Here is a 16,386-nt window from a genome sequence, read left to right as displayed (position 1 = left end):
TGCCCGTATAGGAAGGAGAATATTATTTCTGTGTGTTCTCCAGTGTTTGGAGTCTTCTGGAAAACAGCAGCTACTGGGGTCACTTAGTTCCAGCTATGGCAGTATCTTTTCTTCTGTGGCAAGTTTTGTTTGTAAGAACTTTGCTATATCCAAACCCTGGCATTTCTTCACTCAAGTTTTCATGTACATATACTCATTTTTACCATGCAGTGCTTTGCTGTTATCCTGGTTAATTACTGTTGGATTACATGGATTGTCTCGTGTTTTGTTGTTAATTGTAGTGTCTGATAGGCGAAAATGAGATTTTAAGACATTTTTATTACATAGATTATTTTTCTTTCCCCGCAGTGGAGAGCTGCTTTGTGATGGGTATGAACTTTTAAACCGCAAGTCTCTAGACCCCTGTGGGCCTTTAACACTTTTGCTTTGGGAGGATTATTTGAGAATACCATTAAAAAATTATAATCACTGCTGTTCTCTTACCCACTGCATGGATAATAGTCATGTAATGTGCTATGTAATTGCAACAGATTATTGGGATTTGGAGGTAATCAAGATGATTCCATGATCAGCGTCTATTCCAAGTGGCAAATGTGATGCTTTCTTTGCTGTTTCTTTTCAGAGATTTCTGTTGTGAGATACTATTTAATCAGAAATGTAAGAGAGAAAAGGCATTGAGGGACTGGTAAATCAGCAGGGATGGCAGGCTGACAACTTTTTCGGCACAGAAGGATTTAGGAATTAAAAGATTTCTGTCAAAAGTTTAAATTTCCATCTCAGAGTATGGCTTCAGTGTTCCTAAATTCTTTCTTAGATCACTGGTATTTTGGAGCCAAGGGTCCTCTTTACCCTGTAATTAAATCTATCCGCAAAAGACAGTTTCAGCTTGGTATTTTAGGGGAAAGAATCCTGGAAAAGACAATCTGTAGAGGCAGTACTAGAGCTGCCACAAGTATTTTTGTGCAGTTATGGATGTGATTAGTTAATGTAATGAACCAAGCTGGTTTTATCACAAACTGTGAGTTAGGCGTGGCTGAGGTCACTTGGTCTGTTCAGCTTGGAGGAGACTGAGGGGAGATCTCATTGCAGTTACCACTTCATTGTGAGGGCAAGAGGAGGGCAGGCTGATCTCTTCTCTGTGGTACCCAGTGACAGGACCCGAGGGAATGGCCTGAAGTTGTGTCAGGGCAGGTTTAGGTTGGATATCAGGAAAAGGCTCTTGACCCAGAGGATGGCTGGACACTGGCACAGGCTCACCAGGGCAGTGATCACAGCACCAAGCCTGGCAGAGCTCAAGGAGGGTTTGGACAATGCGCTTCTTTGGGATGGTGCTGTGCGAGAATTGGGCTTAGATCCTTGTGGGTCTCTTCCAGCTCAGGATATACTATGGTTCTATACTTGTATTTTTTGAAGTAAATTAACTCTATTTGATGTAATTATTTAGTCAAGTAATTTAGTTGATCATAATAAAATCAAATAAACGGAATTTGTTAACTAAAATATATTCTAGAATTTCTTCCTATGTGTAAGAATTCCTGGAATCTAGATGTTAAAGTGTATTTTTCTTATTAGTCATTGTAATTAGATATTAAGGAAACAAAGGGAGAAAGAAGTTCTGCTTTGTCTCTGTAGCAGTGCATAATATCGCTTAGCCAGGGTGAAGTGACATAAAATGAATGTTAAAATAATTATTATTATTTCTAATAAATTTCCACTGGAATAGGAGTGATAGTGGAGTTAGACCAGTGTAGCTTTCATGATACACTAATTCCAGTAGACTTTTCATGTAAAAAGACCCATTTATTCTTTGCTTGATATGACTTTTTTAAGAAATTAACCCAAAAGTGGCATCATGTAGTACTTCAGATAATGTAATTTTTGTATATTCCTCAGTATTTTTAAAAGGTCCATTTAAAGGGCATTGTTATTCCAAGTAGAACCACTTAATCCCTGTTTCATTCTGTCAGTCTTAAAAAACTTCTGAGAGGTTCATGTTGCTACAATTGTTTATAATTTTTCTTATTTAGGAAATGCGGCACTCTTTTCGGTTTTGCATTGGAACTGAATTGAGTTGCCATTTCAAGTTCATACCCAGTTGAATTTGCTGTCTCTCAGGGTTGTATCCTGGATGACAACACTTAAAGAGTTGAAGTACAGGTAGCTCATGTTGCAGGGGCTTGTAATTTGTACTGGGTAGTGTGTAAACTTGCTGTATAACAAAGTGCAAGGTGCAGGAGCAACAAACCTGGAGGAAGGAACATCGTAAGACTGGCAGAATAAAATATATTTAGCACAGTATGCTGAGAGATGTAGGTAGTAGGTGAAGCTAAGAAATCCGTGCTGCATAAAGAAAGGCAAAATGCAAGTTGGAATTGGAGGGGGCAGCATCTTTATACAGAAAAGCTTCAGTTTTAATGTTACCTAAATGTAACTAAAAATTTAAAAGCATTGATATGTGAAATGTAACTGTGTGTTTTAAGCTGAGCTAAAAGACTTCCTGGTGTTCGCTTTGGCAAAATGTAGAAGAAATAGGTAATGTTTTAGAAGGGAATTACATAGTCCAGGTTTTGTATGGGAGATAGAAGAAAGGATAAAACAGAAATCATAGGATATATGTTTTGGAATTTTGTCTTTTGACGTGTTCAATAAAATGTTTAGAGTTCATTGTCACTGATTTTTTAGCAGCAACATCAGCTCGTCAATTTTTACGGTACAGTTGCTTTCGTTTTTTATATGGGAAAGTATTCTAATAGTGATGCTGGCATATATAGTTCATGTTTCTGAAACAGTGCAGATAGTCAAGAATTTAATGTTTTAAGTCGGAATTCTAAGGCAACAGTGGATAAACTATTACTGTCTCTACAGGTGTAGCATTTTGTTTAGGTAAAAAAGGTTCTATTCACTTGTTGCTTCTTCAACTACTCCGGCAAAGAGAAAGATACTAATTATGTACCAGTTCACAAATTGCTGCGAAACGTTGTGTATTGAGTTTTCATTGTCAAAGAAAAGCTGTTTAGAAAGAGCATGAAGTCTTGGGTAGCCTCCAAGTTCAGTTACTTATTTTTAAAGAAGAGATAATCCTATGTAAGTATTTAAAAAATTGACATGTAAATTGATGCATGTGAAAGTACAGTCCCTACTCCTGTTGAGTAATCAGACCAAAGTGTTTCACTTGTGAGCAGACTCAGATGTAAAGGGATTTGTTTGGTTTCTTCTGTTATGACATGAGTTGTCTGAGAAATAAATGCATCCTGTTTGGAGACAAATAATTCAAGCATGGAGGAAAGACAATCAAGGCACAGATCTTGGGGGTTTTTTTGTTGTTTTGTTGAGTAACCTGCTCAGCTTTCTAAAAAATATGCTGATTTCTTTAATTTCTTGTGCAAGTGGCAAAGTGGGAAAGAAGTGACAAGCAGCAGTGAATGGCATTTGGATGAAAATGTTTTGAGCTGGACAGCACAGATTTTTTTCATGGACTGTCAAGATGTAATGGTGTAAAAAATGAATAACAATAAATCATTCTTCTTCAGGACTAAATACAAAACAACAGTCTGGTATATTTAAGAGAATTTAAAGGGTTAAAGTATCGTAGATCAAGTTGTAAAAAAAACCCCAAAACCCTGAGTTATAAATAAAAAGCCTTACATATTAAATGTCAAATGTTTTTTGGGGTTAGTATTTTAAAGGTAATTGGCATTTTTCAGATTATAACCCCTAGTTACTTAATTTGTGTACAGAAGAGTTAGTATTGCATTTGTAAATGAATAATTGAAACATCACTGGATAACTGTGTGGCTTTGTACATTACTAGCTAAGTGAGTGGTATGATGTAGAGTGTGAAAGCTCCAAAAATAATTGATTGGATATTAAATAAAGTTTGGGGCTAGATGCATATTAAAATATTAAATGCTTTTACATTTCATATTAAAAATGTTTCATCTTTTTAAAGTGTCTGAGGATTTTTGTTGTTTTGGTGGTATATATTTGAATGTGTCATTATTTTCTGAAGAGTTTGAAACATCTTTTGGAAATGAAAAATTATGTCATAACAAGGAAGTTATTATTTGAGAAAGGGATGATAATTTGATATTTAAGATGAAGAGATGGTAAGTTTCTGTGTTCTAATACTTCTGATTCTAGTGATGATAACAACAAAATTGAATTAAAGTGATGTTAAGGTAATACTTCTGTAATGACTATGACTTTCTATGACACTTCCACAGCTAGAAATTCAATTGGTCTTGGTAACTTTGTAGAAAGACTGTCTGTTCTTCTAGTATTTCTAAAACTGCCTTCTATTATAATGAATTTAGAACATAAATTCAGAATTTCATTGTTGCTTTTCTTAAGAACTGAAAATAATGATGAAGTTTATACAAGTAGGACTTTTGAATTTAAAGTATGACTTTGAGAAAAAACTGCTTTTCTACTGGTTTCTGATAGTAGAAGAAACCAGTGGGAACCTCTGAGAGTTTTTAAAATGCTTTTCATGATACAATTAATTACCAGACAACTCAGAATTTATTACAATATGTTTTGAATCAAAATAATTCTGGTGGTGAATGCGGCATAAATGTATTTTTTATGTAAAAAAGAACTTTTAAATTTTTTCTGTCTACGAAGTATACCTGCTTGATGCTTAAGCTGTGAGAAACTAACTGAAGGATTAATGTGATGTATAAAACCTGTATTCATAAATGGGAATCTGTACACATTTCATGTGGAAAATTGAAGTACATTTTTTTTCCCCCTGGCTTTATAATGGTAATACTTTACAGGGTTTCAGCTTGGTAATTTACCTAATCTGTGAACAAGTATTCTAAGACTCTTTACATGACTGCAAATGGATACAGAAATATAATTTTCAAGTCCTGTGTTCGCACTGAATTACATAAATAATTAATTAGTTATGCGGCAGCTTAAGTTTCATTCTTGTTGTGAGGTATCAGCCAATGTTTCTTTTTTCATTCCAGAAAAATGTCATTAGATACTGTGTTTCCATAGAGAACTATAAGGCTTTCAGACGCTGCCTTTTTTAACTACTTAGTTTCCAGGAAGTACTGGAAAAAACACCCGAAAGTATTCAGCTTTCAGTACCTTTTAGGGCCCAGTCAACTTCCTTAGGCACATCTTTTGATGGATCAAAGCAGCTTGATTGCTGAACAATATAAGCATAAATAAAAATTTAAAAATTGCAATTTAAACCTACAGTTTTAAAAGATCAAATGTGGCATATGTGAGAGTGTTTTTCCCTGAAGATGTTGCACATTTACTATACCTTATGAAAAGGAGACTGTCTCTGCCCTTTGTTGAGAATTGCCTGGAATTCAGTTAAATCTCCTCCTCAGAGCAGCGCGGTCACTCAATTCAGGCAAAGTTGGTTAGGACAGCGTGCTATCATTCTCATAGCTCATTCAAAGGTCCCATGATCTTTATCTGCCTTCTGATCTGTCTTCTTTTTTGCCTTCTCATCGCTTTCTGACTTGTTCCATATACCCCAAATTGGTGTCACACCTTCTTTGTATCTCACACTGATTTCCTCCCTGAACATCATTAACCTGTGCCACCTTCTACTGCTCTTACACTTCTGCTGGTCTCTGTGTTCTGGTGAATTGCAGTTCTCTCTTGCTGCCTTTTCTGCCACCGCCTCTGTGTTTGATAGGTTTTATGGCTGGCAGCTATTGAAGATGAGAATTTTCTGTTCTGGACCAGTCTCTAGTCTCATTTGGGTCAGGATCAATAATTCAGAGAAAACTGGGTGTTGTTACAATAGCCTTAGATATTCTCAGTTAGCCATATGCAGTGTTGGAAGGGGTGGGATCGTGCCCACTGCCAGCAGAACTTTGGGAGATTTCATCTGTTAAGCTTTGGGGTCAAAATTTAATTTATATGAACTGAGGTTTTTATCAAATTTCAGAGTATTCCTGTGTGTGGGGAGATTCTGTGAAAATGGTAAATAGACATCTGACAAACAATAAAAGAATGTCTGACACATGCCAAAGTTCATGATAATTAAAATACTAATTAAAAACAAACAAACAAAAAAACACAAAACAAAACAAAAACCACCTGCCTTTCCTCTCTGTTCCAGAATAGAAATCCACTTTTCTCACCTTGTTACCAAGTTGCTGGCAAGTTCCTTTTCACAGGAAAACTTTAAGGGGTGGCTTAGGCAAAATGTTACATGAACTCTTTTGATCAGAGGTAAGAAGTGAAGCAAAAACAATTGTCAGGTTTAGATAGGTCTGGATGTCCAGCTCGAAACAGAAGTGCAAATTTGTTTTTCAGGGTGGAAGGCACATTTGTTTGGATCTTTCTTTGTCAGATTTAAAAGACACCTGTATAATAATCTAAGAACAGCACCACAGACACAAATGTTCCCTGTCATCCTGCAAAGGAGGTTGTGGAACTGCATGTGTTTCTCAGTCAGTACTTTTACATAGATGTATGAGCCCAGATTTACAAAGGGCATATGTCGAATCAGAGAATGATTTCATTTGGAAGGCTTCTGGGAAAGTAATTTGCAGTTCAGTCCCCTGCTCAAAGCAGGGATAACATTGAAGTTGGATTCTATAACTGGTCTAGACAATCTGTTCCAGTGATAAACTCCTCTCATTCTGGATTTTTCCCACCTCATCTCCAATTGGGGCTTTTTCTTGTAGTTATTTTGGACTCTAGTGTCTTGTCCTTTTGTTTTGCATCTCTGAGAATGCTGAGTCTGTTGCCAACTTTTCTTTAATCCCACTCCTTTTTAAATAGTGAAATATGTTACCACACAGCATTATAGTCCTAAAGTGAAGTGCCAAGATCTCGGCAGACAGAATTTGTAAATCTGATAAAGCTTCATAAATCTTTATTAAATAGAAAAAAATCAACCCCCAAGAACGGGAGTTATGGAGTTCAGTGTAGAGTCTTGCAAAGTCAGGAGGAACAAAAGGGATATGTGAAATTCCAGCTTTCATCCAGATTAATGCAGTTGTGCTCACCTCTGAAAAGATGTGTTGTCTGTGTGTTGTGGCCACAAAATCCACTCTGAGGTGTTATTCTTCCATTTGGAATGCAGGTTTGAGACATAACTGAACTATAATGTTTCTTAATTATCAGTACACTATTAATAAACCAGGTAATAGATTAATTAATCTGGTACATATCACTAGGAATCACAGTTCTGTAATGCTTTACACGATTGTTAATTGCACGTAGTTATGGAGTTCTGTCACATTCTTGCCTATAAATTGCACCCAAATATTCTTGAATTGCAGTTTTATAACCCTTCACTTTAACCTCCCACCCTACTTCGTAATAAATTTGCAATCCTGTCACCATTTTAATTTCTCACTTCAAGTTTTTTGGATATAGACCTTGTGGAGAGTCCCTTGGGTTTCCTAAGGGCCTTTCCTCTGACATCCTGGCAGCCTTTATTAATGAAGCAGCTCAGCTTCATTATAGTCTGCAGGCATCTGCACTCCTTTCTAAAGATCTGCCCTCTCTTGGTCTTGAACTGCATTTATAAGTTGTTACTTATTTCTCACATTTCTAGACTTTTGTTCTTGCTGCTCTTTTATATCCCTTTCTCTGCTTACTCTCCTTTCAAATAAACAAGCTACCCTTTAAATACTCTTTCCCCATTGCTTCAATTTGCCACATCCATTTGCAGATTTCTTATTTCTAAAACCTGCTCCTTGATGTCTTGATCTTAAGTGGTATAATTGATGTTTGGTACTGAGGGACTTCAAAGATTCTACCCTTGCCAAAGATCCCCAACACTGCCTCTGAGGTATCTGCTTAATAGCAATTATGTATTTTGTATTTTATATACTCATATTCTCTAAGACATGTCAGTCTCCTTCGGCCATTTTGCCCCGCAGCCTGGTTTTGGATTTTGGCTTTGTCTCTATTCCACTTAACTATTTCTTGGTTCGTATGCGTGGTTTCTCCTCATTCTGTTTTTTGCACATTAAGTGTCCCGCTTACCCAGGATTACTTTGCAAACTTTTACAAGGCTTTTAAAAGTGTGTTTCTTTCTTGTTTCTTTTAGTATCTCCTGAAGCAATTGGATTCCTGTCTGCAGTCGGGGTGTTCATTATTCTCATGTTGCTACTTTTCCTATACATTAATAAGAAGATGTGTATTGAGAATGTTAGTGGTTTCCCAGATCTCGATTCGGGATACACTACAAGAAAGAATTCACAAGATAAACTTTGTAAGTATCTGACATACAGTGTACTAAACTTAATTATAAGAATGCACATATTTACAATTTGTAACAGCACAACAATGTTGGCTTTTCCTGTGACTGAAGTACTTGAAAGGAGCAAACCTTTGTATCCACAAGCCGCAGAAATTCAACAGCTATATAATCAAAGAGTTTGCGTTTACTTATGGGGAGATACTTCTCTTGCACTCTGAGAATACTCTTGAACTTATTTTAAACATTCCATAATTTTGCATAATTAAATCTTGTCAGGTAAATTTGTGAATGAGATTACTGGATTCTCACACATCCTGTTAAAATCCTTCACCATACTTTTGGAGAAGGTCTTGCTTTTATTCACCCGGAAAATAGTTTTAAAGAATAATTTTAGTGATATCTAATATCTGACTAACACATTACTGAATATTTTTTAATATAACAAGGTCTTTAGGGATCATGTGTAATGAAAGAAATTAGAGCTTGAAAAATATATTGTGGATTGGTAAAACAACCTCTTTCTACTTTTGCACTGTGAAAATTGAACAGGCTTTGTTAGCTGACTTGAGAGAAACAGTCAAGCACCAGGGAACAGAATGTGAAATTGAAGAGGCCTTCTTCCCCTCTACTTCTCTAAAAGATGGAGCTAATTTTTTTTTTTCAAATTTCCAGGAAGAAAAAAAAAAAAAAAAATTCCTCAGAAATTGTCTGTCATATTAACTTTTTTTTTTGCTACAAAACAAGTCTTGATATTCCAAAATATCTTACCTTATGTAAAAGACAACAAATATTTTGGGGTGAAGAAGTGTCCACGATGTGTGTTGTGTTATGCTAAAAGCTTGTTTTAGTGTGACATTGATGCAAATTTAAATGTCTCATAACTTCTTCTTCGCAGGTTAGAATTAAAAAAAAAAAAATCCACCTCACACAGTTGTCTTGTTTTTGAAAATAACGAATTTTATTATGGTTAGTTTATGCTGCAGTTGATGAAAGACTATGGTTTTGCTGGTTGATTGTGGCTTCATTTCAAGATATTTATTTAGCTGTTTTCAGTGATTATTGAATGAAAAGAGAAAAACTGCAGCTTCCCCTGGCAAATGTATTGATTTTTGAGATAGCAAAGACAAATAGCTCTGAAATTGAAGCTGGAGAAGCAGAGATGATCAGTTTGTGAAACAGAGGACCTCTCAGTATTAAGAGCTGTTGCTGAAAAGGCCGGACAAATGGCGTTTTTTAGAAACCTTCACCAAAATCTGAGCCTTCCCTCTGTGTCTTCCCTGGTGGACACGCTGAGCAGCGCTGTGGATGACCTGGCCAGTGTTGTTGGCGAGGTCGGCTACTCTGTAGCTGACTCAGTGACAGAGCAAGTAACCAGCATGATCAATGGCCTGCGGACAGAAGATGAGAGCTCCAAAACGCAGAGTGATAAACCCGTGGAAGGCAGAGAGGAACACTCACCATCATTAAATCAGTCCCAGGAAATTAATATGAAAATAAAGAGAGGTGCTGCAGAACATAAAGAGACTCATAACTCTGATTCGTTAGATCTTGTAAAAAGAGGTGCAAGTCAAGTTGGAGTATCTGACCAGGTATTGATAAAAAACCAGTGCCAGTTAAGAAGCACAGATCATCATAATTCTGTCAGTGATACGGCAGTTCCTCAGGATTTGAAGACTGTGGGAGGAGCTTTTAAAAGGGAAGTCGTAGGGGGAAATGAGTGTTTTGTAAATGATAAATTCTTGAAGGATAGTAACCTGAAAAGTAAAAAACTTACAGTGGAGCAGTCTATTGAAGAGCAAGATAATTATCTATATGCAGTATCAGATAATTCTAAGAATCACGAGCATAAAAAACCCAAACCACAGTCACCTGGAGTTGATTTTGAAGATTCTGATAAAGTGCACAGTATGAATGTTCCCCAAGATTTAGAAACAAAACTTGTTGAAGTACAGAAGGAGAAATTATCAGACTCCAGCTTGAAGAGGATGCACAATGACCATCCCAATTGCTTTAATAAAGGAGAAGAAAAGAAATCTGAAGCCTTCTTTGACAGAAAAAGAAAACCCATCTCAAAGGATGAAGGCAATGAGTCAATTACAATTGTGAGTGAGGGTAAAAGGAAAAACTCAAAGAAATTAGAAAGAGAGCTATGTAATAAGAAGACAGCAGGAAAAGGTGAGGAGTCTATCAGCAAACTGCATTCTTCAGCCTTTTCTGAAACTTACAAAACTTTCCTACTTTTTCCCCCTATTTTACACATTTAATAATAGTGTTTTCTGTGAGTGAAAATGGGTTTGTTTCAGTGCTTCATTTTCTAATTATGTTGATATATCTTGGAAATTAATTACTTTCTGAAGTGTTACTTAAAGGAATTGATTAATAAATGCTTTTTCTATGTTCTAACTTTACTATTTATCTATACAGTTTTTCTTGCCTTCTCTGCCTTGTGAGGTTTCTGCTGAAAATTGTGAATTAATAATTACTGGAAATTAATAATTGTTCTCTGAAAGTGATTTTTTATTTTGTTTCTTTAAAAACATTGTGTAAGATGTGCTATGATGATAATAAGGAGTAACTTGCTTTGCATGTACATTACAGTAGATCTTCAGAATTTTTCTGGGATATGTAAGATAATGATTTTGAGACAAAATGAGAAACTCAATAAGAAATGCCAATTAAGTGAATTTAAGTATAGAAAGTGAATGAGGCTGTCTTAAAGTTGTAGTCTGGAAAGAAAACCTGTGTGTTGTTGTTATGGATACTTTGTGTGCTGTCTTCAACATCCAATCTTAGTGTAACAAGGGAATTGCAATACCAGTTTGTGAGTAAGAAGTAAAACCTTGCGATTTTACATGGTTTTGCAGGCTGCATAGTAAATTTTTAGGAAGCAACATATGCTTTTGCAGAGGGGCTGATTCTGTAAAGAAATGAATGATTTCCTAATAGAAACCCATTTATTTTCTTTAGTTGTGTGTGTTTTCCTTATCTGAAAATTTCAGTTAACTGCTTTGTTGAGTTTTGGTTTGGTTTTGTTTGTTTGGGTTTTTTTTTTAGTTTGAATTAGGAGTGTTTTCCATGTTTGTATGATAAACTATGATCTTATCTATTTCTATACATGATAATATATTTGCAAGATATAATCTCTCAAAAATGGCATTTAGGTACCATAATAAGCAAATTAATAGCTTTCATTAGGTTAATAATTGCTTATGACCTGTGTCAGCCATATAAAGAAGGGTTTTGCTAAGAACACAAATTCTCTTAGGCAAGTTTCCAAATCAGGTATAAAAATCAAATGAGAAGTGGCAAGCAAAGGCATAAAACTCTGAGATTTTTCTTTTTTTTTAATATACAGGAAGATATTTTTTCCCAAGAAACTGAAACCAATCTGCTTTGCGATTTTTAAAAAAATATTTGCATGGATAGCTTGTGTTTAAACTTTGAGGAGGTTTTTAAGTCCTCTGAAGAGGTCTTGCTTTATGACTTATAATAATGATATATATACACTCTCATTCTTTTATGATAGGAACTGGAGAAAAAATAAAAAACTGCAATCACTGAGAACTTCTGGATTCTTATGAAAGTCAGTGTATTATTAGAGATATAGCTTTCAACTCTTCCTACAAACATGTTGCTTCCATATTTTGTACTATTCCATTCTTTATGCAGGCTGATTAATGAACCTGATTTCATGTTTGTGAATACATTTCTTGTAATGTTAAAGTGTGCACCTAATACTGATGTCTGGCACTGTACTTTAGGCCTGGTATGCTCTGCTTTAATTCAGTGGAAATCTGTTGAAGCTTCAGTATGGCAGCTTTCAACCCCTGGAGCCATATGAGATACAAAATTTTGCTCTGTGTTACAGCAAAGAAAATTCCTTTTTCTGGGTAGCCTCTTGCAGTGAATGTGTTAGCCAGAATATGTCCTGCTTGGTGTGATGTTTTCAGTAAATGATCACTGAAATTGAACTTGCTTTATAGCCATCCACAAATGGGAAGAACCATATCTGCTAGATTTGAAATGATAGTCTACAGTTGAAAGATCTAGTTGCTCCTTAGAAGTCTTTTAGGGCACTGTTTTTCCTATAAATGGTAAATTAAGTTGATGTACACATTGTGTGTAGAGCTGGTGGCCCCACATCCAAGGTTTTCTGACAACTTCTATTTCAAGACCTTATTATGAGTTTCCTAAATTGTGTGCCAGATTTGAAATAATTGTGAGGAAATAGGGAATTCTTTCTGTCTGAGCTCCTATTCTTTGGGGTTTTTTTTCCTAAGTTATAGTTTAAAATCTTTAACTGTTTCGAAAAAATAGGTTATGGGAAAAACATGCTGGGTATTTGTGCAAAAAAAAAAAAAAAAGTAGATATCACCTCAGCTTTACAAAGATGCTGTGGCACCTTTGTGTATTGGAATATGTGCTTGAAATGTGGGAGAGCACTTCTCCCATGATCTTCTATGAAAAAACACCTAAATTTGACAAAGTTGTAAATTTTTGGAAAGTTTGCTTTTTAAAAAGACATGGTAAACACTTCTTATACTTTGCTTGTTAAATTCACTGACCATCCCATTTGCACTCATATGCTTCATTGTAGAGACTGAAGAATGGAGCAGGTACTGCTCTGCCCTGCCTTTGATACTTATGGTTACTGATGGACACTGGGAATTTGAACAGAAGAATTGAGAATAAACATATTCGATGTGAGGACAGAAACTCCCTCAACAAATAGGACCTGATGCACATGGTAGATTGGGATTTGAACTAGGAAGGGTGACAGCTATGGAGAGACCTGATAACTTCTTATGAAGGTGGAGAGACTAAAGGTGAAAGACCAGGGTTACATAACTAGTTGGTTAGGTGCAAGTAAAGAGAATTTGGGATTGAATAGCCAAAGGGAATAGAGGAAATCACCGTAAGAAACCAAAAGTCAGCACTTTGGAGTAAGAACTTGGAGTATGGGGCTGGAAGGCAGGAACTTGGCATACGATTCTACTTATGTAAATGTAACTTTCCAAAAGATTTCTTAGCTAAACTTGCAGCGGAGGTTTTTCTGTATGAGTACCAGGGAGAAAAAGACGTCTTTGGGAAGTGATTCCTAAAAGTAGGAAGGATGGACCTCTGTAATACTTTAAGAGGCAAACACTTGACTGTAAAAGAGGCCTAGATGGCTGGCATGCATTGAGTAAATTAAATTTTAACTAGCTGAATTTTGAATAAGCTGAATGTCTCTTTTAGCAGGAATACCCAGCCAGAGGAGTGAGACTGACTGGGCATGAAGACGGGAGCGTAACGGGAGCAGAAATGCAGATCTGGAGCTGAGGGCGCAAAAGCAGGGAGGGGAGGGGCAGTTGGCTAGCATGTTAGACAACATTCCCTCAGAATCAGGAGCTGAGAACCAGCATTATGGGCATCTCAAAGCTCTGCTGGTAATGGAAATACACTGGCAAATCACAGACCATATAGGTTTGCTCTCAGAGTAGAGGTAATGCTGACTTGTGAGTTTACATGAACTCTTAATGCCTTTTAGATTCTGAGATCTACAGAACCTCTGCAAGGAATGTTAACTTTGGGCAAAATCCATTTGAACTTTGGAAGGAGGGAGGAGGAAATTTTCCCTTTACAGGAATAAAAATACAGCTAATCTTTGATTTGTGGGAGGAAGTCATGCTTGAGATGTAGTTGGAAAATGTTGGCCACAGGAGTGGGCACTACGGAACTGCTGTAAAAGAACTAACTAGGTAGATTTTTTTCCTGTGTAATTTTCGCTGTTGCCAGATGTCTGCAGTAAAAATTCTGCATTAATTTCAGTTATTGAACAAAGAGCTGTTTATTGCAAGTTAAATAAAATTGTGCATGCGAACGTCTTTCACTAGCATTTTCCCATTTGTTGTTGTGAGTTTAAGCACTACTGACAGAACTATCCTAAAGATGATTTTGTTGTAGGCTTCTCTTTGTAAATCAGTTTCATTTCTATGCTATGCCACATGCTCAGAGCAAAAATCAGCTGGGAATGTAAGATCAGGATCTGCTTGCTTGATATGTTAGGTATCCAAATGTAATATTGCAGCAGTGTTGGATTTACTTTACATAAATTATTTTAAGCATTTTCCTACTTAAGAACGGTTTCAAGAATGTCTATGTGCCGCCTTACATGAATTGATCTGTTTTCTGTTGAATAAATGTTAGTATGGTTTTTGAGGGGCTTAATGATCTTTCAGGTCTTCTAGAAAATGAGAACACCTCTCAGCAATTACAAAATCACAATGCTTGTAATTACAAGAAGATATTTTTAAAATATTACAGAAATTTTAATTGAAATGGCTTGAATATCTTCATTGATAACCTCTTATGGTTATTTTCTTGTATTCTATTTTGAGCTGTAGTCGATTTGCTTTATTTTATTCAAACAGACAATTCTTATATGAGTAAAGACCAGCATGGTTCATCATCTGAGAGTGAAGATGAAGCACTGGGTAAATATCATGAGGCCTTGTCTAGAACCCAGAGTTCCAGGTTGCCAGTGGTGGATGGCAGACAGCAAAAAAACTGTATATGGGAAACCAGACAAAAATATAGTCCCCTGTCTGCAGAATATGATGGATACAGTAGTGAAGCCTCAATAGATGAAGGTAAGAGTGATTTAAAAGCCTTCCTTTTATTCCAAATTTCAGAATTGTGTTCTGGATAAGTAAGTCCTAGACAAGAGCAGCTTGGCTAGCAAATAGTCAATGTCTGCAAGAAATATCCAGACACCTCTTATATTAGTGCATGCTCAAAAAAAAAAAGAAAGAAAAGAAAAGCACACACTTCTATCCATTCTTCCAGAAATACTACAAATGATACAATATCTTGTTACATTAAGTTTCATTTAATTTTGTCATTATTCATTTCATTTTTGAGGCAATTTAAGCTGTTTCGGTTTAGGAAGGAAACATGGCAACTCTTGTTGAATTTGTGGTATTACAAATACAAAGAAGACGTCTTATTCCTGTTTTGATAAGCTGTTCTAACAGCAAACTAAATGGAATTGGTTATTGGCTACATTGCATATGGTCATTGCAGTGTGCATTGCTGGAATGTTCTGTATCTTTTCTTCTCTTGAAATGACACAAAGAAATTACTACAAAGATTAGATTAATGTTTTTCCATAGTGCTCAAAGGATTTAAACAGTGGATGTTTTCTTATATGCTATATATTCCTTGATTTTAAGTTGGGGTGACAGCTTGATGTAGAGCTGAGAATTCTCCTGTCAATATTTTGTTTATATGCTTTTCGTATTTGAAAGTAGTTGTGTGAGAACTGTGTCTATAGCCAGTTTCAGGCAGGAAAAGTGAACTTTTCTGGAAGTTAGGTAAAAGTCAGATTCTGATACAGGTGCTGTGTTATAGTAAGGTATTTTTGGTCTTCCTTTAGTATGTTAAAATGCAAAAGTTTTTTAGTGTTTGATGTTTTCTAATAAAAAGTGGATACATGTAATTAAAAGATATTTCACTTTAAATGTTCTATACAGTCCAAAAGGGACTTGAAAAAAAATATAATTTCTACAGTTAGATATAATTAAATTATATAAATGTCCGTTTGCTGTTAAAACTTGAAATTAGTACATGGTCATTCCAAGCTAAGACTTGAAGGACATGAAAGTCATAGTTCAAGTAAGTTGCAGAGTAAAAGGATTCTCTTTTGATCATCAGAAAATTAATTTCTTTCCTCTGCTGTTAAGTTTTAGGAAGGCAAGTAGTGTGAGTTCCAGCAAATAATGAAGGAGGTGCAGAGTTAAGGTCAGGTGGTAAAAACTGGTCCTTGAACATTGTGATGGAGAAGGAATAGGGGTAGTAAAAGTATGTTTGGTTTTGATACCTGCTGAGATCTCTCAACAGTGTTGGTGGGGGGAATATGAAAGATATGATACTCAGGTTTTTTAATGGCTTCTGTCACTGTTGGGAAAGAATGATGATGTGTATTAACAGGAATTGGAAAAGTTATTAGCAAATAATATGAGATATGAATGATACAAGAAATATATATATAAATATATATATATATATATACACACACACACACACAGGAAGACTCCTTTCAGATATCTAGAATAAGATATTTCTCTCCCTGCAGACTACTGAGGCTAGTTAAATAGCCATAGTTATATGACATTCTTCTTTTTGTTTTGTAACTGCTCAGATTTTTTTATCCA

General features: G+C 35.7%; 1 protein-coding gene across 7 annotated transcripts in view; it reads left to right on the top strand.

The window, feature by feature from the left end:
• SYT14 (synaptotagmin 14) overlaps window positions 1–16,386 on the top strand; it is an 87,831-nt gene that overhangs the window by 17,535 nt on the left and 53,910 nt on the right. For 3 of the 7 annotated variants that reach the window (XM_040058943.2, XM_040058941.2, XM_058419814.1), the window contains exons 1-2: window positions 9,187–10,366; window positions 14,605–14,823. In XM_040058943.2, the coding sequence (XP_039914877.1) occupies window positions 9,415–10,366; window positions 14,605–14,823 (1,171 nt within the window). In that variant the 5' untranslated portion in view covers window positions 9,187–9,414. Of the gene's footprint in view, window positions 1–8,038; window positions 8,204–9,186; window positions 10,367–14,604; window positions 14,824–16,386 lie in introns of those variants that run through there. The other 4 variants (XM_040058945.2, XM_040058944.2, XM_040058946.2 and 1 more) reach the window with 3 other exon arrangements.

The sequence above is a fragment of the Hirundo rustica genome, chromosome 3 (genome assembly GCF_015227805.2).
Source record: "Hirundo rustica isolate bHirRus1 chromosome 3, bHirRus1.pri.v3, whole genome shotgun sequence".
NCBI classification, from domain to species: Eukaryota; Metazoa; Chordata; class Aves; order Passeriformes; family Hirundinidae; genus Hirundo; species Hirundo rustica.
Note: the sequence above shows the minus strand (reverse complement) of the source record. Positions and strands in the feature narration are given on the sequence as shown.